The sequence below is a fragment of the Salmo salar genome, chromosome ssa22, assembly GCF_905237065.1.
Source record: "Salmo salar chromosome ssa22, Ssal_v3.1, whole genome shotgun sequence".
NCBI lineage: Eukaryota > Metazoa > Chordata > Actinopteri > Salmoniformes > Salmonidae > Salmo > Salmo salar.
Genome location: NC_059463.1, coordinates 9149331 through 9175714, shown reverse-complemented (window position 1 = coordinate 9175714; position 26384 = coordinate 9149331). Strand labels below are relative to the sequence as shown.

Below are 26384 nucleotides of genomic sequence, written 5' to 3'. Positions count from 1 at the left end.
TTTTAGTGTGAATTTGAAAATAAGCACTGTAGGCCTACTATTCATCCAAATACAGTTTTAATAGTAGATGTGGGAGACTGGGAGTTGCAATAGAGACAGCATTGGTTATAGAACTATGGGTCCAAAATAGTAATTTCAGATACATATTACTAGCCAATACGTCCTTGGTCGATAATTTGTCTGCATTCTTCACCAGCATGTCACTTGGGTTATGTAAACAAAAACATCACCTCTACTTCCTCTGGAATTAACAGAACAAGGGCTCTGAAAACTACTAATGCTGGCATGCTCTTATATTTCTGGCTTTGGGATCAAAGTATACTGTCTAACTATGACTTCTGTAAACTCTCAGACTGTAGATCCGTGTACTTCAGTCCTAGTCCCAGGAAACCCACATGTATGCATGTGTTTGTTCCAGCCAATGAATACACTTGATTCAACTACAATGTTAGAAAAAAGGGTTCCAAAAGGGTTCCAAAATAACCTTTTTTCTTTTTCAATGTAAAACCATTTTGGGATCCATGTAGGGTTCTACATGGAACCATAATGGTTCTACTTGGCCCCAAAAGTGTTCTACCTGGAACCAACAAGGGTTCTTCAAAGGGTTCTCATATGGGGACAACTGAAGAACCCTTTTAGATTCTAGATAGCACCTTTTTTTCTAAGAGTGTAATTATGGGCTTCATGATTAGTTGAATACATTGAACCAGCTGTGTTAGCACTGGGCAAAAAAAAAAAGTGTTATTTTCCATGAGTAAGTTCTGGATAAATGCATATGCCACACATAATAAATGAAATACATATGCAACATACATTAAATACATCATTATCTGTGCAAACTTTCATAATATACAATGCATACATTACAACAAGTCAGACCATGTGGGTCTTTTCAGACTTGGGGTTGAAGACCAGTGTCGTAGCTCGCTTCACAGATGTGACCTCATTGCCCTGTGGTTAACTGACCTTTATTAGTGTTTACACCCGACCTGCCCAGGTCCTGGGGTCACAGCCAGGAGGTGGATGGATGGCTATCCAGCTGAGTGTTTGGGCTATGGAAATGCTCTACGCAGCCAGGAGAAGATTCCAATCTCTTGATTTAGACCACCTAGCCAGGACTGCTGGACCACATTAAAAGTGTGTGAGGGACGCTGTGTGGGGGGATTTTCCCGAAAGCATTGATCTGTGTCAGTATTGTATTTGCATTTAGTCATGGGTGAAATAAGCTAAATATGGGAGAAATTAAAGTGCTACTTCAATTACGGAGCTAACGCAAAACCTTTCAAGGGTGATGAACATGACACACCTTCTAAAAATAAAAAGTAAAATAAATATTGGCAAAAATTTGTTTTCTGGGGTGATTTTTCTAAAGGCTTCGTAGCAATCAAGAACCTTAGCTATTCTCTACATGTTATTTCTTTTCATGATGCAAACAGATTGAGGCATTTAGGAAAGTCAGCCCGTGGAGAGAAATTTTACCCACAGGGACTTTTTATTTTAGATATGGCTTGTTCATCCTTCTTGAAATTGACAATTGGAAAAACAGAACTGAAATTGTTCTGAAGTAAAAGAGATCCATCTCAGAGAAGCCATGAGCCAAATGTTGACCAAAGGACCTCAAAATGATGCTGTATGTTTCTATTCATCCACTTTCTCATGGAGCAGACATTTCTACAGTTTAAAAAAAGTGTAGCCACTTCTTTTGACATTAGGAGTGTGCCTGTTGTTCATTGGTCCCTGTGACAGCCACCACCCAGACAATAACGCCAAACAACATGCAGTGCATGTACTGAGGTGTTTAATAAATAACAATATCAACAACAAAACAACAACAACAACAACAAGTGATAAAGAAATGGTTGGTTTATATACTTGCAGTCCTCATAATCAATAATTTACTTTGTGCAGACGGCTAGGTGAGGGCTGTAGTGGGGCAGAGTCTCAGAGCACTCCAGTGGGTAGGTGGTGGGGGGTTGGGACTGCAGTATTGCAGTGACCCGATGATATTACCTAGTGGTCCTGTCGTCAGTACTGAAGTGACCACATGACCAGTGAGAGTACGGTCACTGTCGCCAGGACTTTCGGCTAAGCACACAGACACACGCCACGTTGATGCGGATCAGTCTCCAGGCCACCAGGTTTTTGAAGGAAGTCAGCGCCCGCACAAAGGTGTGCGAGTTGGTGCAGTAGGAGTTCCAGTGTCGCCCATCAATGCCCAGGCAGCCAGTGCTGCCTCCCCGCGCGCCACGGCACGTGGTCTCAAAAAAGTACTGCTTCTTCTTCACGTTGTTAATGTTCACGTCCGGGAGCACCTCCACCTCGTTGCCAGATATATCCGTGGCCTTGGTCTTGTTGCCTACCCAGACGCTGATGCTCTCACACACAGAGTACACCCCCCGGTGCTTCGGCTGACCAACCCTGCGCCTTGCCCTGCTGGTCCCGGACCCCTGGCGTCCCGTGGGCTCAGTGTCGGGCGGCTGGGCACTGAAGAGAACGCGGGGCGAGCGGTAGCGTCGCTTGGTGAACAGTTTGGGATCCACAGTGGGGGCAGAGTTAGGGGTCCTTTTGGGGGCAGGGCCTTGCTGCTGAGCGGAGACCGGGGGGCAGAAGTCCCCTCCCATGGTGGCCACTGCCTGGGCACTGACCATGAGGAGCAGGACCAGCATGGACGACCTCATGGACACACACACCTGGCGGGATCAAACACACACATAGACGTCAACATCAGGGATCAAACACACACACAGACATCAACATCAGGGATCAAATACACACACAGACATCAACATTAGGGATCAAATCCTGTTCAAGAATTGTAGAAACTGACTTTGGATTCCGCTTCTTCCATCATAGAGCATACAGACACGTGGTTTCAAAATAGGTGAGGAACTTTGTCCTATTCATCCATAGAGAAAGGTAGTTTGAGGATTATAATGTGTGACACTGTTGTTAGAGTGTGGGCTCAGTGTGATGGCAGTACTGTGCAGGGATTGAGAGATACAACAACAGCTGTGTCGTTGTCAGCTTACTGGTAATGGCAGCTCGCACAATATGCTTTACACAATACATACTGTGCAGCTAGAAAAACATGTTTACTCTTGTGGTGGCATTGAAAAAAAATCAAATAACCTTTTATTAGTCACATTCGCCGAATACAACAGTGAAATGCGAGCCCCAAAGCAACAATGCAGTTTAAAAAAATATGGATAAGAATAAGAAATAAAAGTAACAAGTAATTAAAGAGCAGGAGTAAAATAACAATAATGAGAATATATACAGGGGGATACCGGTACAGAGTCAATGTGCGGGGGCACCGGTTAGTTAATTATGTACATGTAGGTAGAGTTATTAAAGTGACTATGCGTAGATGATAACAACAGAGAGTAGCAGCGGCGTAAAAGAGGGGGGGACAATGCAAATAGTCAGGGTAGCCATTTGATTAGATGTTCAGGAGTCTTATGGCTTGGGGGTGGAAGCTGTTTAGAAGCCTCTTGGACCTCGTCTTGGAGCTCCGGTACTGCTTGCCGTGCGGTAGCAGAGAGAACAGTCTATGACTAGGGTGTCTGGAGTCTTTGACAATTTTTAGGGCCTTCCTCTGACACTGCCTTGTATAGAGGTCCCGGATGGCAAGAAGCTTGGCACCAGTGATGTACTGGGCCGTTCGCACTACCCTCTGTAGTGCCTTGTGGTCGGAGGCTGATTAGTTGTCATACCAGGCAGTGATGCAATCAGTCAGGATGCTCTCGATAGTGCAGCTGTAGAACCTTTTGAGGATCTGAGGACCCATGCCAAATCTTTTCAGTCTCCTAAGGGGAAAAGGTTTTGTCATGCCCTCTTCACGACTGTCTTGGTGTGCTTGGACCATGTTAGTTTGTTGGTGATGTGGACACCAAGGAACGTGAAGCTCTCAACCTGCTCCACTGCAGCCCCATCGATGAGAATGGGGGCGTGCTCAGTCTTCTTTTCCCTGTAGTCCACAATCATCTCCTTTGTTTTGATCACGTTGAGGGAGAGGTTGTTGTCCTTGCACCACATGGCCAGGCCTCTGACCTCCTCCATATAGGCTGTCTCGGTGCTGTCGGTGATCAGGCCTACCACTGTTGTGTCATCTGCAAACTTAAAGACGTGTTGGAGTCGTGCCTGGCCGTGCAGTCATGAGTGAACAGGGAGTACAGGAGGGGATTGAGCACGCACCCCTGAGGGGTCCCTGTGTTGAGGATCAGCATGGCAGATGTGTTGTTACCTACCCTTACCACCTGGGGGTGGCCCGTCAGGAAGTTCAGGATCCAGTTGCAGAGGGAGGTGTTTAGTCCCAGGTTCCTTAGCTTATTGATGAGCTTTGACGGCGCTATGGTGTTGAACGCTGAGCTGTAGTCAATGATTAGCATTCTCACATAGGTGTTCCTTTTGTCCAGGTGGGAAAGGGCAGTGTGGAGTGCAATAGAGATTGCATCTTCTGTGGATCTGTTGGGGCGGTATGCAAAATGGAGTGGGTCTAGGGTTTCTGGGATAAAGGTGTTGATGTGCGCCATGACCAGCCTTTCAAAGCACTTCATGGCTACAGACATGAGTGCTACGGGTCAGTAGTCATTTAGGCAGGTTACCTTAGTGTTCTTGGGCACAGGCACTATGGTGGTCTGCTTAAAACATGTTATTACAGACTCGGAGAAGGAGAGCTTTGAAATGTCAGTAAAGAAACTTACCAGTTGGTCAGCACATGCTCGCAGTACACATCCTGGTAATCTGTCTGGGGAATGTTGACATGTTTGGCGGTCTTACTCACATCGGCTGCAGAGAGCTTGATCACACAGTGTTCCGGAACAGCTGGTGCTCTCATGCATGTTTCAGTGTTCTTTGCCTCGAAGCGAGCATAGAAGTAGTTTAGCATGTATGGTAGGCTTGTGTTACTGGGCAGCTCTCGGCTGTGCTTCAATTTGTTGTCTGTAATGGTTTGCAAGCCCTGCCACATCCGACGAGCATCAGAGCCCGTGTTGTATGATTCGATCTTAGTCCTGTATTGATGCTTTGCCTGTTTGATGGTTTGTCGGAGGACATAGCGGGATTTCTTATAAGCTTCTGGGTTAGAGTCCTGCTCCTTGAAAGTGGCAGCTCTAGCCTTTAGTTCAGTGCGGATGTTGCCTGTAATCCATGGCTTCTGGTTGGGGTATGTACGTACGGTCACTGTGGGGATGACATCATCGATGCACTTATTGATGAAGTCAGTGACTGATGCGGTGTACTCCTCAATGCCATCGGAGGAATCCTGAAACATATTCTAGTCTTTGCTAGCAAAACAGTTCTGAATGCTTAGTATCTGCTTCATCTAACCACTTTGTTATTGATCTTGTCACTGGTTCTTCCTGCTTTAATTTGTGCTTGTAAGCAGGAATTAGGAGGATAGAATTATGGTCAGATTTGCCAAATGGAGGGCGAGGGAGAGCTGTGTGTGGAGTAGAGGTAGTCTAGAGTTTTTTTCCCTCTGGTTGCACATTTAACATGCTGATAGAAATTTGGTAAAACAGATTTAAGTTTCCCTGCATTAAAGTCCCCGGCTACTAGGAGCGTTGCCTCTGAGTGAGCATTTTCTTGTTTGCTTATGGCGGAATACAGCTCATTCAATGCTGTCTTAGTGCCAGCCTCAGTCTGTGGTGGTATGTAAACAGCTACTAAAAATACAGATGAAAACTCTCTAGGTAGATAGTGTGGTCTACAGCTTATTATGAGATACTCTACTTCAGGCGAGCAATAGCTTGAGACTTCCTTAGATATCGTGCACCAGCTGTTATTTACAAAAATATATAGTCCGCCGCCCCTTGTCTTTCCAGCCGCCGCTGTTCTATCCTGCCAGAACAGCGTATAACCAGCCAGCTGTATGTTGACAGTGTCGTCATTCAGCCACGACTCTGTGAAGCATAAGATATTACAGTTTTGAATGTCCCGTTGGTAGTTTAATCTTCTGCGTAGGTCATCGATTTTATACTCCAAACGTTGCACGTTTGCTAGCAGAATGGAAGGAAGTGGGGGTTTATTCGATCGCCTATGAACACGTAGAACGTAAGCCTTCTCCGGCGTCATTTTACACCAAAAAAAATGAAAGCAGCATTACAGTGTGTTGTATTCTAACTACACCAGGAGTTCTTATAGTGACCTGACTAGGAAAAACTCTGTAAACAGGTGACCCTTTTTGAGATTGTGACCCGCGCAGAAATCTTAACTGATTTTTGCATGTCACTTCTCTCACGTAAAGCTTTATGAAAATAAAATTATTAAAATTTGAATTGGATTCAATATAACAAAAAAAAATCTTGTTCAGCTCACCTGTGCAGTGTTTCCGCGTGAAGTGTGGCCCCTGGCGGGGCGGGCTCCTAGAGCACGTGTTCAGAGCAGACTGCCTTCCAGGTTTCTGCCATCAGGACTGTCTGTCTGGCTCTCTATGGCCCCCAGCTTGGCTCTGGCACCTGCCTATGGCAAGAGAGAAAGACACAAATAACCTGAGGAAGGCATGCAACCAAAGCGCACGGTCTTAACAACAACAAATTATTTCTAAAGCCAACTTCAATGGTCCTACCAAAAGTTGCTGTATATCTTCAGCTTACGCTTTCAGTGTTCATAAACCTTGGTTGGAAAGTGGGGTAGCCACAGTATTATTTTCCCTCTGCGCTGTGGTGAGTCATGCACAGGGTTTGTAAAGCAGCCCATCAAGCCATTCTAAACACACTGACGTGGGAGAGGGATGGCCAAAGAGCGCCAGTGTAATATACTTGTTACATACCAGTACACACGTGATACACAGGACCTGTGGGATTCATTGTACAGTAGGGAACCCACAGGTTTGAACAAAACAGTGCTCAATAAATATATTTCATCAATCCACAGTGAGACATAATAACACATATTCCTCACATGCAGCTGAGGTGATATACTGTCTGTATTAGTGTTTCCATGTGTGGTTTCCCATATGAAAACTAAAAACAAAATTTGGGTCTTAGTGTATTAAACAGCCATTTTCCTCAGAGATCTGTGAACAGAACGCTAAACTCTCTCTCGGTATTGCTCTCCCAGGAATCTCCAAAACATTCCAGTGTAATCCCTCTACCCCCTCTCGCAGAGGCAGCATTGTAAGGACAGTGGATAACCATTTGGGCAGAGAGAAAGAGTTAGCTCCTCACCAAATAGCTCTTCTCCAACAACACCTTGTTACTGTCACACAGTCTGACTGCTACTATAAATCAACCACCCAGAACCCACAGTATCATCCACAGAATCATCCCAACATAATCATTGAGAACACACCACACCAGACAGTCTTTCTCCTGAGGTTGGACAAATGGATGGATGGATGAAGAGGCAAAGAACTTAGCAGAGCTGCCTGTAATATACACTCAGAGAATATCTACAGAATACAGTTTTGAGCTGTAAGTTCCCCTATCATAGTCACAGCCAACGGGCCCAGAAGAAGAAGGGAGAACAAAATCCTATAGTGTGTCAGCTCAATTGTCTTGAACCTTGCCAGATTTATATCAACACTCTTAGAAAAAAAGGTGCTATCTAGAGCCTGAAAGGCTGGCCACATAAGAAAACCCTTTGAAGAACCTTCCACAGAAGAACCAAAAAGTGTTCTCCTATGGGGACAGCTGAAGAAACCCTTTTGGAACTCTTTATTCAATTGTACTGTACTGTATATAATAGCCCTGTTTGTCTTTCGCTCAGGGAAAGACACATTTTCCAAACTAATATGGAACTCTAAATGAAAGAATCTGGTACATCCTGCTTGTTTTCAGTTACATAACCTTCCAAGAATCTTTGAGACCAGTTACTTTGTACCATGACATTTACATTTACATTTAAGTCATTTAGCAGACGCTCTTATCCAGAGCGACTTACAAATTGGTGCATTCACCTTATGATATCCAGTGGAACAACCACTTTACAATAGTGCATCTAAATCTTTTAAGGGGGAGGGGGGGGTTAGAAGGATTACTTTATCCTATCCTAGGTATTCCTTAAAGAGGTGGGGTTTCAGGTGTCTCCGGAAGGTGGTGATTGACTCCGCTGTCCTGGCGTTGTGAGGGAGCTTGTTCCACCATTGGGGTGCCTGAGCAGCGAACAGTTTTGACTGGGCTGAGCGGGAACTGTGCTTCCTCAAGGGTAGGTATGACCACTATATTATTTAAGACTCTGTGGAAGGCACTGTGGTTTTTAACGAGTTTACATTGAATATACATGTATGTAATGACAAAAAAAAAATTGCAGCGTCACTGTCAAGTGCAATTACACCCAGTAATCGATATGGTCTGTTAGTTCAGAATAGCGCGGCCCACCCACAACTACTGACCTACAACTCATTAGCTCTAATGGAGTCAGTCCATTTAATGAATTCCGTCTGGCATGACTGACAACCAGACCCCGGCGACACAGACAATCCACCGTCTGCCACACGGGAACAGCCCCCCCCCTCCCTCCCCCCTCCCAGAAAACGTTGGCTTCATTTATATGGTAAAAGTCACACAGTGCCTCTGGTAACCTGAGCCTGTCTGCCCGGCCCCCATTCAAAGCCGTCCGGCGTAGAGGGAGCTTTGGCCCCGGTGACTTTATCTGAGGGCCACCTCTGGGCTTTGAATGACATGCTGCTCAGTGCGTTGCCGTGGGCATTCTTGCGAAACTGCTCACAGCAGGAATGAAGCATAGCATTGTGCTGGCCTAGAGCCTGATATAGCAGGGTTCTGGGGGGGACAAGCACAAAGAACAGGAGAGAGATATGGATACTGGGACTAGTTTGGTCTTTATATTGTAGAATAACTGTAGTTACTGTAGCTAGTTTTATGCTGCGTGAGACTCTTTTTTTATCTGCCTTTATTCAAAGTTACTCAAAGAGAGATGCTGCAATGCTTCATGAAGGTTTAGCAGATGCTAGAAAAAATGTGTTATCCTAATCAATGAATCAATCTACACTACCATTCAAAAGTTTGGGGTCACTAAGAAATGTCCTTGTTTTTGAAAGAAAAGCACATTTTGTCCATTAAAATAACATCAAATTGATCAGAAATATAGTGCAGACATTGTTAATGTTGTAAATGACTATTGTAGCTGGAAACGGCTGATTTTTAATGGAATATCTACATAGGCGTACAGAGGCCAATTATCAGCAACCATCACTCCTGTGTTCCAATGGCATGTTGTGTTAGCTAAGTTTATCAAGTTTATCATTTTAAAAGGATAATTGATCATTAGAAAACCCTTTTGCAATTATGTTAGCAGAACTGAAAACTGTTGTGCTAATTAAAGAAGCAATAAAACAGGCCTTTAGACAAGTTGAGTATCTGGATCATCAGCATTTGTGGGTTCGATTACAGCCTCAAAATGGCCAGAAACAAATAACTTTCTTCTGAAACTTGTCAGTCTATTCTTGTTCTGAGAAATGAAGGCTATTCCATGCAAGAAATTGGCTAGAAACTGAAGATCTCATTCAATGCTGTGTACTACTCTCTTCACAGAACAGCGTAAACTGGCTCTAACCAGAATAGAAAGAGGAGTGGGAGGTCCCGGTGCACAACTGAGCAAGAGGACAAGTACATTAGAGTGTCTAGTTTGAGAAACAGATGCCTCACAAGTCCTCAACCGGCAGCTTCATTAAATAGTACCCGCAAAACACCAGTCTCAAGGTCAACAGTGAAGAGGTGACTCCGGGATGCTGGCCTTCTAGGCAGAGTCCCTCTGTCCAGTGTCTGTGTTCTTTTGCCCATCTTAATATTTTGTTTTTATTGGCCAGTCTGAGATATGGCTTTTTTTTGCTACTCTGCCTAGAAGGCCAGCATCCCGGAGTCGTCTTTTCACTTTTGACGTTGAGACTGGTGTTTTTAGGGTACTATTTAATGAAGCTGCCAGTTGGTTACTACATGATTCCTTATGTGTTATTTCATAGTTTTGATGTCTTCACTATTATTCTACAATGAAAATAGTGAAACAATCCAAGGGGGTGAGTACTTATTATACTCACTGTAGGTATTAGATCATCCTATGACTGTGTTGGTCCTGGGTCATCTCAGAAAATGTATTTAGCGGGAGATGATAAGGATGAATTTCAAGCAAGAATGGTATGTTGTCATACAGTAGAAGGTTTCACCTTTAAGGAGTTGATGCAAAACACATTAGCTCAACTGAAGCCCTGATTTGGACGGCTGCATTTAGACCCGCTCCAGCTTGTCCAGGAGTTGGGAATTATTGAGCGTGAACATTCTAAGAAGTATAATAGCATGCAATTGAAGCATACTGTTTCCCATTTTCTTGACCACATTCTTGTTTGATCTAGTTGGGGGAAAAGGATGTATTACTGTTATCACGTGATAACTTTGTGGGAAATCATCTAAAATATGACAATTCCAAAGAGTGAAATTGGCAGGCTGTTTTGATTCACTGCAGATGTGTGAGAGTGAAGGAAAGAGGCTGGCGTCTAGGCCTGCTGAAAGCCAAAGAGGACCTGTAGTAATCAACTGCAGGACGGCTCTGTGTTCCAGCACACTGGCTCTGGCTGTTGTGTTGTGGAAGTGGGATGTAGTCCAATGCATCTGCTGATCTCACAGATTGACCCATCACTTACTATTCCATTCAGAATACCAAGAACCCAAAATCAACAAATGGGATTGTAAAGGGGTTGTGTCTACCTGAAGATAATGTGCAGAGCGTGTGTTAGAAATTCCTGCAAAGAGGGTGTTTAGAAATGTCTGGAAAGAGAATGTAGAGGTGTCTCAGCCAGTGAAACAGGCCTGCATTCTGCTGTTGTGATTTCTGCAATAAAATAAAAGTTTGATGAAATATTGAGAATCCGGTAGACCCCCCCCCCCCAAAAAAAAATGAGACATCAGAATAAACACTTTTATCTTTCCTTCCGCCATTCGTCCTTAAATGTTTCAGTGTTAAAAACATAATTCACCAAGACAGAAAAAAGTTCAAGCAGGAAGGTACCATAAACTTGTATGGAACTGGAGTTTAACTAGGACAGTTTCATTAGTCACTGATGGCTGTGTTTGGTCTCTGTGCCTGGAGGGAACACAGCGGACCCTTGTCTCTGTACACACTGTCACTTTATACACATTAGCCTCACTTAAACACATCTGTCAAAAAGACGACAGCCATTTCTGTGAACTACAAACAGCACAAAATAATACTGAGCAAAACGCCTGAAAGTCTTTGTTTTTCCCCTGTAAATGATATATTAAAACTAGATGGTAAAGATTCAAAGATCGGTATTGATTTCTCCATTCAATATGATGTCTTCCTGTCCGATCCCGATCCCTGGGTCGGAGAGGTGTTGGTAAGCAACATTGTAGCAATTGTCTAGCACATTGTTCTGCTCACTTAAACAAAGAGCCTGAAATATTTTGTCGACCTGAATTGGTCGATGTGATCCAGTTTAACCTAATGGAAAGAGTCTTAGCAGGAATAGCACTGATCTCATATCATTCCAATGAAGTGATGTCCACGAAGTAGGCCTAGAAAAGGCAAATAGGGATAGGATAAAATTGTGTTCCTGGGTTAACATTACAGTTCACAGACACAAAGGACCAATTCAGCTATTATAGGACAGATTATCACAAGGCCTTAAACATTATGCGTGACCAATGTATCAAGACTTGGGATGATGATTTTACCTTGATCGTAGTCTGTCCCAAAGCATCCACACCTGGCCACCGAAATAACATATACTTTGATGTAGCTAGAGAATAAATGTGTCTATGAAAAAATATTTTGATACAGACCTCACATCTGGCATACCCTACAAAACATTGAAGCGAACGCATTTGAGTGCATCTCACAGCCAATAATGCATTGTACAGTGTTTAGCTTGGACCAATGGCAGCCAGGAGGCCACTTTTGGCTCATTCAAGTCCATCTAGCTCACAATGTTTTGCTGTGAAATTATGGAGGCTCCGTCTGTTTACACATTTGTTTCATCGGTTTGTGTGTATCTGTGGCTTTACTTGTCATTCAGTATGCGGGGTTCAAAGCCTCTGCCTCAGATTGCATGTTGCTTTATGACTGCTAGGCATGTCAGGATGAAAGCATTATGCTTGTTATGGTCTTTCGCCCCCAGAGTTGCAGAATGTGTTAAATGGCACTGCTCTATTTCAAAGGTAAGCCAAGAGCCCCCCCCCCAAAAAAAAGCATGAGCTTCAGTACCTTCATGCTGTGTGGCCCTCTCACGTTTCCGGTTCTTGGGTAGAGATCACATTAGTGAGGGGCAATGAAGTGAGCAATCGTGGCCCTGTTGTAACTTTGCAAAGGGCAGATCATCTGAGCAGATGTTCAGATTTACATTATGTCCCTTGGCACTGTATACAACTGTCTGCGGTTCCTCTAAATATTGAAATTAGATCCCAAGTTTAGATGGCATACATAAATCTAGTCACGCAGAATATCAGAGATGATTGCCCCTCCGCAAGTAAAATAAACTTGACTTAACGCTTGTGATATACAACATTTTCTCTGGTGTGTGTTATTTCACATGCACTGACCCTCCTTCACCAGTCTGGGCTCAGGGTTCTTAAGAGGGACCTCTCCATGTAACGGCGTTAGAGGCTGTGTAGTGTATCCATCCATCTGACTCGTATAGGAAAAGCTGCCAACAGACTAGAAGAAACATCTTACCCTCTAGAGAAAAAATATCCAGCCTCCAACTGTCAGTGACATTGACTGAATTCTGTCTTGCCTACTACATACTAAAACGTCTTACTGTGCACTCATCATTCCAAGGTCTATTTAGAATGTACTTTACTAAAAATGTATGCAGTAAGTAACAAATATCAACCTACTAGGCTCGCCCATTCTGAGAATGCGTCATCTAATGAGCAATTGTTTCCCGCCATTCGTTCATTTGGTAAGGCGCAACAGCTGGATATCAGGATTCTCCTTCTCAATAGCATGCAGCGAATTCATACTAGATTAAACATTTTAATTAGAATGACATCCTTGCATTTAAAGCATACTCAGTTTCAGTGTTGGGGAGTAGTGAACAACATGTAGATCAAATAGTAATTTAACCACAATGAACAAAAATATAAACGCAACATGAAAAGTGTTGGTCCCATGTTTCATGATCTGAAATAAAAGATCCCACATTTTTTCCATATCCACAAAAAGCTTATTTCTCTCCAAATTTTTGCACCAATTTTTTTACACCCTGTTAGTGAGCATTTCTCCTTTACCAAGATAATCCATCCACCTGACAGATGTGGCATATCAAGAAGCTGATTAAACAGCATGATCATTATACAGGTGCACCTTGTGCTTGGGACAATAAAAGACCACTCTAAAATGTTCAGTTTTGTCACACAACACAATGCTGCAGATGTCTCAAGTTTTGAGGGAGCGTGCAATTGGCATACTGACTGCAGGAATGTCCACCAGAGCTGTTGCCAGATAATTTAATATTACATTTTTCTGTCATAAGCTGTCTCCAACGTCATTTTACAGAATTTGGCAGTGTGTCAAATCGGCCTCACAACCGCAGACCACGTGTATGAAGTCGTGTGGGCGAGCGGTTTGCTGATGACAAAGTTGTGAACAGAGTGCCCCATTGTGGCGGTGGGGTTATGCTATGGGAAGGCATAAGCTACGGACAATGAACACAATTGCATTTTATCACTGGAAATTTGAATGCACAGATATACCGTGACGAGATCCTGGAGGCTCATTGTCATGCCATTCATCTGCCACCCTCACCCCATGTTTCAGCATGATAATGTTGCAAGGATCTGTAAACAATTCCTGGAAGCTGAAAATGTCCCAGTTCTTCCACAGTCTGCATACTTACCAGACATGTCACCCATTGAGCACGTTTGGGATTCTCTGGATCAACATTTATGACAGCGTGTTCCAGTTCCCGCCAATATCTAGCAACTTCGGACAGTCATTGAAGTGAAGGGGCAACATTCCACAGGCCACAATCAACAGCCTGATCAACTCTATGCGGAGGAGATGTGTGGCGCTGCATGAAGAAAATTGTGGTCACACCAGATACTGAATGGTTTTCTGATCTACACCCCTACCTTTTTTTAAGGTATCTGTGACCAACAGATGCATATCTGTATTCCCAGTCATGTGATATCCATAGATTTGGGCCTAATGAATTTATTTCAGTTGACTGATTTCTTTATATGAACTGTAACTCAGTAAAATCATTGAAATTGTTTCTTCTTGCATTCATATTTTGGTTCAGTATACATTTTGCAGTAGATTGGTGGTAGTTGAACTAAATTCAAATCTAGGTAGTGTGTTCAGTAGTTGATTACTGTTTTTCCATGTAGCAGTGTAGCTAACTACTCAAACTACACTCTACTTTTTTTGTAAAAAGAAAACAAACTATGGGTGAAGTAGGCAATAATTTCCTTTCTTTTTAGGCACCAGATCTGCCTATTTCTCCCTTGAAACATAATTTGTGTGTTTAATAGGCTAAATAACACATTATGTTAACATATGACGCCAAAGTGATCTGTCCTTGCAATTTGTAGTCTATGACATTTCAGATTTACACATTTTCACCAAGTAATTTGTAAGTAGTGAACTATTTTTTCAAAGTACATTTAGTTAAGTAAACTCTATTTTTCTTAAGGGTAGATTAAATGTAGCTTAACTTCTTCCAGTTTGAAGTAATTGGTAGCTTGGTAAACTATATTTTCAGAGTAGCTTTCCCAACACTGCTCAGTTTTCGATGTTTCACATACTACAAAATGTTCTATTTTCGCATTTCCAAATAGCCTTCTATTTAGGATACAAGTAAGGGTATCCGGACATGGCCAATCATCTTGCAAGGTTCACCCAAAAATCAAATGACAAATGTTTGCCTTTGGACAAAGGAACTGACTACCTGAGACATTGAATTCCGATTTAGAGTAATAATTGAGACTCACGTCGTTGTGACATACACAGCTTGGAGTTAATGTGCAACCAGGGATGGTTCAACACTTCATTGCCTTCCCACCTACCCCTTGTTGATCATTATTAAATGAACTATTCCATCAAGTGGGTCTTACATTTCAGTCATTTAGCAGACGCTATTATCCAGAGTGACTTACAGTAGTGAATGCATATATTTCATACATATTTTTTTTTTCATTTTTTTTTTTTCATACTGGTCCCCCATGGGAATCAAACCCACAACCCTGGCATTGCAAACACCATGCTCTACCAACTGAGCCACATGGGACCACGGGTCTTATTGTCTACAGAGAATGTAGAGGTTAGGTACAGAGTCTGCGCTTCAAATCATTCTGCACTACCTTAAGAGGCTAACTTGTCCAATGTTATTGTAATGGTTTTTCCATGAGGAATAAAGATGGATTCTGCATTAGGGGAAACCGTGCAACTGTCCGCCCCAGCACCTTTGTTATTGTCTTTGTTTTGTGGACGAAACGGAGGTGTGGGCGTTGAGCAGTGTGGTAAAACAATTAGCAGTACATATTCTGCTGTTCTATCACGCGTGCAATGATGTCTGAGGGACAAAAAACTATATTTCTTGTATTTCTTGTATCCAGTATCCAGTAATTCTTCAATATTTCTTGTATCCAGTAACTTCTTCTTCAACTTCTTCTTATCCCAAACGGACATGACAGTTTCACCATTGAGGATTCCAGCTTTAAAGGGTAGGGTTTATTAACAAAAATGACAAATGTCGAAACAAATTGCATAGTAGATCTACATGCACTGTTGAAGTCGGAAGTTTACATACACCTTAACCAAATACATTTAAACTCAGTTTTTCACAATTCCTGACATTTAATCCTAGTAAAGATTCCCTGTCTTAGGTCAGTTAGGATCACCACTTTATTTTAAGAATGTGAAATGTCAGAATAATTAAATGTACATTTACGTCATTTAGCAGACGCTCTTATCCAGAGCGACTTACAAATTGGTGCATTCACCTTATGATATCCAGTGGAACAACCACTTTACAATAGTACATCTATATCTTTTTTTTTTGGGGGGGGTTAGAAGGATTACTTTATCCTATCCCAGGTATTCCTTAAAGAGGTGGGGTTTCAGGTGTCTCCGGAAGGTGGTGATTGACTCCGCTGTCCTGGCGTCGTGAGGGAGCTTGTTCCACCATTGGGGTGCCAGAGCAGCGAACAGTTTTGACTGGGCTGAGCGGGAACTGTACTTCCGCAGAGGTAGGGGGGCCAGCAGGCCAGAGGTGGATGAACGCAGTGCCCTTGTTTGGGTGTAGGGACTGATCAGAGCCTGACGGTACGGAGGTGCCGTTCCTCTCACAGCTCCGTAGGCAAGCACCATGGTCTTGTAGCAGATGCGAGCTTCACCTGGAAGCCAGTGGAGTGTGCGGACGAGCAGGGTGACATGAGAGAACTTGTATATATAATAGAGAACTTGAATATATACTTGTATATATAATAGCAGAGAGATAGATTTATTTCAGCTTTTATTTCTTTCATCACATTCGCAGTGGGTCAGAAGTTTACATACACTCAATTAATATTTGGTAGCATTGCCTTTAAATTGTTTAACTTGGGTCAAACGTTTCGGGTAGCCTTCCACAAGCTTCCCACAATAAGTTGGGTGAATTTTGTCCTATTCCTGTTGACAGAGCTGGTGTAACTGAGTCAGGTTTGTAGGCCTCCTTGCTCACACACGCTTTTTCAGTCCTGCCCACACAGTTTTTTATGGGATTGAGGTCAGTGCTTTGTGATGGCCACTCCAATACCTTGACTTTGTTGTCCTTCATTTTCCCACAACTTTGTAAGTATGCTTGGGGTCATTGTCCAATTGGAATACCCATTTGCGACCAAGCTTTAACTTCCTGACTGATGTCTTGAGATGTTGCTTCAATTTATCCACGCAATTTTCCTCCCTCATGATGCCATATATTTTGTGAAATGCACCAGTCCCTCCTGCAGCAAAGCACCCCCACAACATGATGCTGCCACCCTCGTGCTTCACTGTTGGGATGGTGTTCTTCGGCTTGGAAGCCTCCCCCTTTTTCCTCCAAACATAATGATGGTCATTATGGCCAAACATTTCTATTTTTGTTTCATCAGAACAGAGGACTTTTCTCCAAAAAGTACGATCTTTGTCCCCATGTGCAGTTGCAAACCATAGTCTGGCTTTTTTATGGCGGTTTTGGAGCAGTGGCTTCTTCCTTGCTGAGCGGCCTTTCAGGTTATGTCAATATAGGACCCGTTTTACTGTGGATATAGATACTTTTGTACCTGTTGCCTCCAGCATCTTCACGAGGTATTTTGCTGTTGTTCTGGGATTGATTTGCACTTTCGCACCAAAGTATGTTCATCTCTAGGAGACAGAATGCGTCTCATTCTTCAGCGGTATAACGGCTGCGTGGTCCCATGGTGTTTATACTTGCATACTCTTGTTTGTACAGATGAACGTGGTACCTTCAGATGTTTGGAAATTGCTACCAAGGATGAACTAGACTTGTGGAGGTCTAGAATTTTCTTTCTGAGGTCTTGGCTGATTTCTTTTGATTTTCCCATGATGTCAAGCAAAGAGGCAATGAGTTTGAACATAGGCCTTGAAATACATCCACAGGTACACCTCCAATGGACTCAAATGATGTCAGTTAGCCTATCTGAAGCTTCTAAAGCCATGACATAATTTTCTGGAATTTCCAAGCTGTTTAAAGGCAAACGTCTAACCCACTGGAATTGTGATACAGTTAATTATAAGTGAAATAATTTGTCTGTAAACAATTGTTGGAAAAATTACATGTGTCATGCACAAAGTAGATGTCCTAACCGACTTACCAAAACTACAGTTTTTTAACAAGAAACTTGTGGAGTGGTTGAAAAATGAGTTTTATTGACTCCATACTGAGTGTATGTAAACTTCCGACTTCAACTGTATGCCTAAATATACATACAGTGCATTCGGAAAGTATTCAGACCCCTTGACTTTTTCCACATTTTGTTACGTTACAGCCTTATTCTGAAATGTATTAAATTACATTTAAAATTATGTTAAAAAAAAATACGAAAACCGTTTTTACATAAGTATTCAGACCCTTTGCCATGAGACTCGGAACTGAGCTCAGGTGCAACCTGTTTCCATTGATCATCCTTGAGATTTTTCTACAAGTTGATTGGAGTTCACCTGTGGTAAATGCAATTGATTGAACATGATTTGGAAAGGCACACACATGTCTATATAAGGTCCCACAGTTGTCAGTGCATGTGCAGAAACCAACCCATGAGGTTGAAGGAATTGTGCGTAGAGCTCCGAGACAGGATTGTGTGAAGTCACAAATCTGGGGAAAGGTACCAAAAGATTTCAGCAGCATTGAAGGTCCCCAAGACCACAGTGGCTTCTATCATTCTAAAATGGAAGAAGTTTGGAACCATCAAGACTCTTCCTAATTGAGCAATCACGGAAGAAGGGCCTTGGTCAGGGAGGTGACTAAGAACCCGATAGTCACTCTGACAGAGCTCCAATGCTCTTCTGTAGAGATGGGAGAACCTTCCAGAAGGACAACCATCATTGCAGCACTCCCCCAATCAGGCCTTTTTGGGTAGAGTGGCCAGACGGAAGCCACTCCTCAGTAAAAGGCATGTGACAACCTTCTTGGAGGCACCTAAAGACTCTCAGACCATGGGAAACAAGATTCTCTGGTCTGAAACCAAGATTGAACTCTTTGGCCTGAATGCCAAGCGTTACGTCTGGAGAAAACATGACACCATCCCTATGGTGAAGCATGGCAATGGCAGCATTATGCTGTGGGGATGTTTTTCAGCAGCAGGGACTGGGAGACTAGTCAGGATTGAGGGAAAGATAAACAGAGCAAAGTACAGAGAGATCTTTGATAAAAACCTGCTCCAGAGCGCTCAGGACCTCAGACTGGGGCGAATGTTCACCTTCCAACAGGACAACAATCCTAAACTCACAGCCAAGACAATGCAGAAGTGGCTTTTGGATATTTTTTACATTTTTAATACATTTGCAAAAATTTCTAAAAACCTGTTTTTGCTTTGTCATTGTGGGGTATTGTGTGTGATTGATGAGGGATTTTTTATTTTTTTAATCCATTTTAGAATAAGGCTGTAATGTAACAGAATGTGGAAAAAGTGAAGGGGTCTGAATACTTTCCGAATGCACTGTATCCCTGGGCATGTGTGCCAAATTGAATCACTCAAATCAACAGGGTCAAACAGATCAAGAGATATAAACATGTGCCCTTTATAGCGCCACCATGAGGTCAATATGAATGTCCTTGCATATGTTGAGTCTTGACAGTGTTTGCAAAAATGTGCACCAAATCTTTCTACAATATGAATATCTTAGACAGATTTTTGTATTAATGTGCAAGACCACTCCCATGTGAATGTTTATTGATCAATAGCGGCTATGTTGTTTTAGGTACCAGTCTGTAAAATATTGACATGAGAGACCTTTGTCCATAGATGACACATATCAAGTTTTGTGCCGATCGGTCATTCGGTCCCAGAAGAGTAACTGGGTGGTTCGAGCTCTGAATGTTGATTGGTTGAAAACCGTGGTATATCAGACTGTTTCCCACGGATATGACAAAACATGTATTTTTACTTTTCTAAATACATTGGTAACCAGTTTATAATAGCAATAAGGCACCTCTGGGGTTTGTGGTATATGGCAAATATACCACGGCTAAAATTGTATCCAGGCTCTCCGCGTTGAGTCGTGCATAAGAACAGCCCTTAGCCTTGGTATATTGGCCATATACCACACCCCCTCAGGCCTTATTGCTTAATTATAGCGCCACCATCTGAACAATCAGTGTCATTTTGTAAATGCCGGATCTCTATGGCAAAATGCATCATTCATCCAAGTTTCGTCAAAATCGGGCCAGTTCTGTCTGAGAGATCACGTGTGACTAATGTACGAACTGACGTATTAACGGACAGAGACAGATCCACAGTCCCCTCCCCGATGTCATTGTGGGGGACAAAAATATACATTTTTTATCTGCATTAACAGGATACTTTTTCAAGTTATTCTCATTTTAAGGAACTGTATTTTGGCCTTCCATGGCTTCCTGTTTCACTGGGATATAAAAATTAGGTAACACGCATGTAAAATCCCTTTGTCATCCATCACAAATGAAAAGAGACAAAGGTTGTTGACCTTCATTACTCAGGTAATGAGTGCAAAAAAATTGCTTCAAAAAACACTACTAGGGCAACAATTAAGACTTTTTAAACCAGTGGAACAGTGGTAAACATGCCTGGTATTGGACGCAAGTGTATCTTGTCCCCATGCACAGTGAGGAAGATGGATCGGGAGGCAAAAACAAATCTAAGGGCCAGACTTGGCAAATTACAATTCTCCGGGTCTCCAAATCTACAATTAGACACCACCTCCGTCTCAATAGACTGTTTGGAAGGGTTGCCAGAAAAAAATGCCTGGAGTTTGCTAAATGGCATTGGCACTAGGATTGGAACCGATGCTATGGTCAGATGACACAAAAATAGAGGTCTTTGACCCCACAGATCAGTGGTGGGTTTGGCGTCGAAAGAAGCATGCATATACAGAAGACAACTTCATGCCTACTATAAAATATGATGTTATGGGCCTATTTTTCTTCCACTGGTCCTGGGACCCTTGTTAAAGCTGGAATTCTTAATGGTGAAACTGACATGTACACTTGGGATATTACAACAACAAACACTTTTCCCCCCCTTGGACATCATTGCATGTGTGATAGAACAGCAGAATATGTACTGCAATTTCTTTTAACCATGCTCCTCACCTCCATTTCGGGGTATGGACAGCGCCCAGGGGCTGTGTGTGGCTGTGTGTGTAGGAGAAACAACCAGTAAAAGCACAGCCCCCTTCATTATCAATGCATTGTGCCGACAACATCAAAGTAGCCTTTCCAGACTCTGAAGTCAGAAGGACTTCAGATTAGGTGTTATGCAGGCTAGGTTGCCTCTGCCAGGAGGCTGAAACTTGGCCACAAGTGGATCGTCCAGCAAGATAATAACCCCAAGCACAAAATCCACAAAGAAATTGTTAATTGACCCCAAAATCAACATTTTGCAATGGTCACCTCAACCCCATTGAAAACCTGTGGTTTGAATTTGAACAGGGCAGTCCGTAAGCGTAGACCAAAGGATATCAAGGATCTGGAAATATTCTATATGGAGGAAGGGACTAAGATTCCTTCCTGCCAATGTGTTCTATAATCTCATAAAACCTTTTAGAAAAAAGGCTCAGTGCCGTGCTGATATTGAAAACAGTGCTGCCAATAATTTTGAGACCTATATTTTACAGACTTTTTTGTGTCACTTGTTATTAACCAAAATCTCTTTCTCTGAACAGTATAGTATAACATAATACAATTTTTATGAGCATGCGATAGCTCAGTATTTGTATTCTTTCTTTTATTTGATCTCATCTTTATCAAGAGGGGCAATAAATTGGGATGTGACTGTATGAAAGCAAAGTAACATCTATGTCTATGGTTCTCCTCAACCCAATGCAACACATACTGGGTCTGCTACAGATCTCTTTGCTCTTTTGTGCTTTACTTAGACTTTCTCTTTTGATTTCCATAATCATAATTACAGTTTTTGTGCTCCCACAACTGCACCTACTGGCTTGATACAGGGTCAGTTATTACAGTGGTAGACTCAGGTAAAAGATTTGTGTTATGTAGACTAAAGTGTGGCCAGGCATTCTAGTGCTGTAGATTTATGTCTTCAAAATATGGTGTTTTGAAGGGTTCACTTCAATGTGTTTTTCATAATATGATTTAAATCGGGTTCATTCTTGTTTGGCAGTAATGACATTTACTGAAACTAAAAGAAAGTTAAGCAAATGTGACATTTGCAATCTGTGATATAGATGGAATAGATTTGCAGTATAAATACAATCTTATATTCACTTTTGATTGAAAACGCCTCATGCTCTGAAGCATATTACTTTATTGAGTAGGGAGATCTCATGTCTGGGAGTCCAGGCCCACCCACCTACCCACCCACCTGTGGAACAGATTGTTTGGCAGATGAACCGGACCATGGGGTCAAATAGCTGTAGACTCCCTGAGTGCACTGCAACACCGCAAGCAATGCAGCTCAGCTCATACCAGATGAGGAAAGACAAAAGAGGAGTAAAGATAGCGGGCCAGCAGTCAAATAGGGGTGCTTAGATTTGTCCTGTTTCACACATGTACAAGTATGCTCTAATATATAATATAAATCTAATATTTCTTCCCTGTGCCCTCTCCTGTTTGTTCTTCTACTAGTAATCCTGGAGATCAGCCAGAGGAAAGCTTGGGGGCTTTGGTTCGCACCATGAAACCCCTCCAGCAAGCAGAGAAGGATTATCTGTCCCTAGGGACCTGTTTTCAAGCCCTTCACAGTGTCAACTCTGAGACACATACTGTATCAGGTGAGACGAACCACTGTAAAACACCTTCCCTAAAACCAAACACCTCACGTAATACCTCAGGATAAGAGACTCAAAAAGGAGTGGCCGAATGGCGATTGGGCTGGAAAAGTATTGTATTTAAGCCACAAAAGAACTTGCTTGTGTGTACAGGTAAGATTTGGAAGTAAATTCGATTTGCACAGACCCCAAGAGCAGGAAAATGCAGGAAGTTTAGGGAGTGTTTTCCCTTATTAGCACTGATAATAGCACTGATACAGTGCCCATCTCCCATTCAGACGATGCATGGAATTTGCTATTGTTACATTTTCTGTGTTGACAGCCTCTGCTGAGAGAAGGGATGATGATGAGTGTGATAAGAAGGAAAGTATCTCTGGTCTGATGAACTGCATACAGTTCGTCTAGCTCTTGCGAATTAAACATCTGTAAGTTGTGTGCTGTCTAGCTCTTGCGAAATTAAACATCTGTATGTTGTGTGCTGTATAGTTGAGGCCCACCCGTTACAAATATCCCGAAATGTATCTGTGTTTATTTGGAATCCAGCAAGCACACAAGTTTATTTCCACAAGTGCCTGTGTGTATCCCAATGCTGTGATAGTTACCACTTTGTTATGATATTTAAATAATAACGCTATTAATTGTATATTAAAATATCTTATGTGCAAAAATAATTTACGCTGTACAAACAACATGATGAACAGGAATTACATTTACTCTCACGGATGGCCAACAATACCTATCTGAAAGCCACGCCTCCAGTCTTTCTGATATGACCAGGTGGAAAGTGATGATGTCTGAGAAGCCGGTGTTTAGAGGATATATTGGCACGGGTGCTGTTAGGCCCGAGACGAAGCCGTGCCAATATATATCCTTCAAACACTGGCTTTGTGGGCATTATCACTTTTATTAAATTTATTCATACTATTTCATCCTTCCACAACATATCGTCCCGACACAAATATAGGGTTGCTACCCAAGCCGGCTGGTCGTTCGTTCAATCGGTTCAGTTGCTAGAGATGCTACCCAGTCATTCAGTCTTTTTGTTCTTCATCTATGGACGCGACTACGGCTTACTTACAGTCACTTCAAAAAGTGCAGTCAGAATAACAGCAAAGTAGCCGCATTTGTATTTCTTCAAGCTGTTCTCTAGTGACATTTATTTGGATACATCCATAACAATGAGCTAATGAGATGTGATTTCGCCTGGCATACGTGCTCACTCCTATTGACACACTGTTGCTCAGAGAAGCTAGCCAACAACAGCTATCACAATCACTTCAAACTGAAGCTGGAAAGACTGCAAACTAGCTGCACTGAGTTTTGTTTTACCTTTTTTGTATATATCCATAAAAATTATGCCAGCTTATTCATGATTTTGACTGACTGAGAAACGCTACCTGCCTGCTTGTCTGTCTCATCCCGACACGTTCCTTACTATGGGACAGCTGGGGATCGAATTTGAATATTGAAACAATGTTGCAAATGTTGGAGAGACAGACATCAAGGTTTACACAAATCTCCGCTGTTGAAAACTAAATGTTAGTATAAAAGAAATGTGAGATAATGTCTAGATGCTTTTTATAGTGGAGATAAAGTGTGTGGCTGGGCTGATGAGACAGTGGACTGCGCGGTCAGATGGAACAGAGTAAATAGACATTTTAATGTCATAGATTTAGCCGTTGGTAACTTGTGGACTAGACACCGGCTGGAATGTGGTTTTAACCAATCAGCATTCAGGATTAGATCCACTTGTTGTATAAAGCTCAATAACCCAGCATCAACAACCCAACTTAAAGAAAACAACTGGTTGTTTGTTACCCAACTGGCAGGGTCAAAATAACCCAACGTGTGTTCAATATTTACCCAAATTGGGTTGTTTTTAACTCAGCATTCTTTAGAGTGCAGGACATTTGAGCACTGCAGAGAGGTAAACATTTAGTACAGCTGCTCTCTTGTTTCCGGCAGCCTCTCAGACTTCCACAATAGGGGTCAATTCCATTTGTCGTTTGGCACCCTCCATTCCCTCCTCTCACTCCAAAACAACTAACTCTGTGATCTCTATGTAAGTGCCATTTGAGTGACAGCTCTTTGAAGGGGAGTGAATATAGGCCTTGGGGGGATACCTCAGTGTATCTCAACAATTCCTTTGAGTGGCGATAACACGTGAAATGAATGTCTGAGCATAAATGTTAAAGTCTATAAAATTTGAATTGCTAACTGAATAAATTAAATTGAATAGAAAGAAAACAAAGCAGAAAATGACTAGCTTTGGGAGTAGTGCCTAGCAGTCCATAGAGAAGAGAGAGAGAGAGAGTAGTGGGTATCTGAGTACTGCTGTAACCTGAGGAGCCTGAGGCTGGGTTTCGAGGCTGGGCTATGAGTGACAACTCTCCCTGAGGGAAAAGATGAGATGGTAGCATCCCATTCAACCATGGGCTTCGATCTGTACCTCTACCACCTCTCTGCTGAGCCCTCAACCAGGCAGCCTGGTGAAGGCCAGTACGGGGCTGAAACACCTACGTAAGAATTTACTATAAGAGCCAACGTCCTTACATGTTATGTTCAGAGGCGTTTGGCTCTGGCTGCCAAAACAGCCAAATACTCCATCGAAAACGTGATTCGATTCTCAATTGTTTTACGGTTCTAAAAGCATGAAGCCCTCTGTCTTCATATCACATCAATATTTTGACAAATACAAAACTGTACTTACTGTACACTGTTTTAACCAGTTTTAACACAGTTGCAGCCAAGAGTTTTTTGGTATACAAGTTAAGTTCCATATGCTTCCAAAACTATATTGCATGTGAGGCGTATTTGCATTTAGAAAGAGCTTCAGGGCTCTGTCAGAGAGTTGGACAGCTGTTCTCAGCCAGCAAACAGCCTCGTGAATAGATGGTCTATGAATGAGCTAGGTGGCTATTTAAAAAAAAAAATGGTACCCTCTCCCAGTCACTTCAGGGAGACCAGACCACTGACAGAGAAAGTTTTGGCATGCAAGCAAGTACAATCATAAAGATGTAATTTATTGATTTGGTACACAGAAGATGAAGGTATTTGACTAATTGCAAGAGCTTTATCTTGTTACAAGTATGCTGTTCAACTAATTCTATGTTCTATAGCAATGTTTTTTTTCTATGAAAAGCTCAGGTCAAATAATTTTCGACCTTTTCTTTTGACACAATGTATGAGTAAGTATGTTTCCCAATGTGGCTTTACAACACACCAGCAGAGTGGCTGAACTTGTGTAAAGTCTCCTACCTCTTCACAAGTGGATGTCCCAACCAATACTGAGCTATATTCCAGTGTGTGTGTTATTCCACAGGTTTATCTCCACGAGTCAGGTCTCAAAATGCCCAGTACGTTCTCATTGAGTGAAGACAATCCACTCAGCCTCTTGTACTTGTTTGGAAATTGACCGTTCTGAAAAGTTATAGTCAGAAGAGTCCCAGTGCCAGTGCCTCCTTTTAGCTGAGGAGTGCTGCAGGTCCTAGTGCCTGGCTTCCTGGCCCTGTCACTATATCACTTTCATGATCAATGCTGTAGACAGTCACCTGTAATCTGCAGTTTATAGTATCTGATTATGAAGCACACACTTTTCTGTGATGCCAAAACATGATCTTATTGGGGAAAAAAGTAACAAGTCTCTTACAACACAGCATTCACTGACCAGAACAATACAATGCTTTGCAGACAATGTTAATATCAGTGTGTGTGTGTACAATGCTAATTTCCCTGGGTTACCTCACTGTACATTCCTAGAGGTAATACAGGCTGGGATTGAAAAGTGACCAGTTAACAATAGTCATGTAATTGGGTTATGACGGCAGTATGTAGCCTAGTGGTTAGAGTGTTGGGCCAGTAACTGAAAGGTTGCTAGATCGAATCCCTGAGCTGACAAGGTAAAAATCTGTCGTTCTGCCCCTGAACAAGGCAGTTAACCCACTGTTCCTAGGCTGTCATTGTAAAAAAAATTGTTCTTAAATGACTTGTCTAGTTAAATA

At 42.3% G+C, this 26384-nt stretch overlaps 1 protein-coding gene across 2 annotated transcripts; it reads right to left on the bottom strand.

The window, feature by feature from the left end:
- Positions 1-1781: 1781 nt before the first annotated feature.
- Positions 1782-25789, bottom strand: ngfb (nerve growth factor b (beta polypeptide)). Of its 2 annotated transcripts, none has more exons than XM_014166102.2 (3): positions 25642-25789; positions 6319-6462; positions 1782-2690 (listed from the first exon to the last, which is right to left on the bottom strand). In XM_014166102.2, exon 3 carries the CDS (start codon positions 2676-2678, stop codon positions 2064-2066), a length of 615 nt encoding a protein of 204 aa, XP_014021577.1. In that variant the 5' UTR covers positions 2679-2690; positions 6319-6462; positions 25642-25789; the 3' UTR covers positions 1782-2063. The 2 variants fall into 2 exon arrangements, with proteins under 2 accessions (XP_014021577.1, XP_014021576.1); XM_014166101.2 differs by lacking the exon at positions 25642-25789 and adding an exon at positions 6569-7625.
- Positions 25790-26384: the final 595 nt, after the last annotated feature.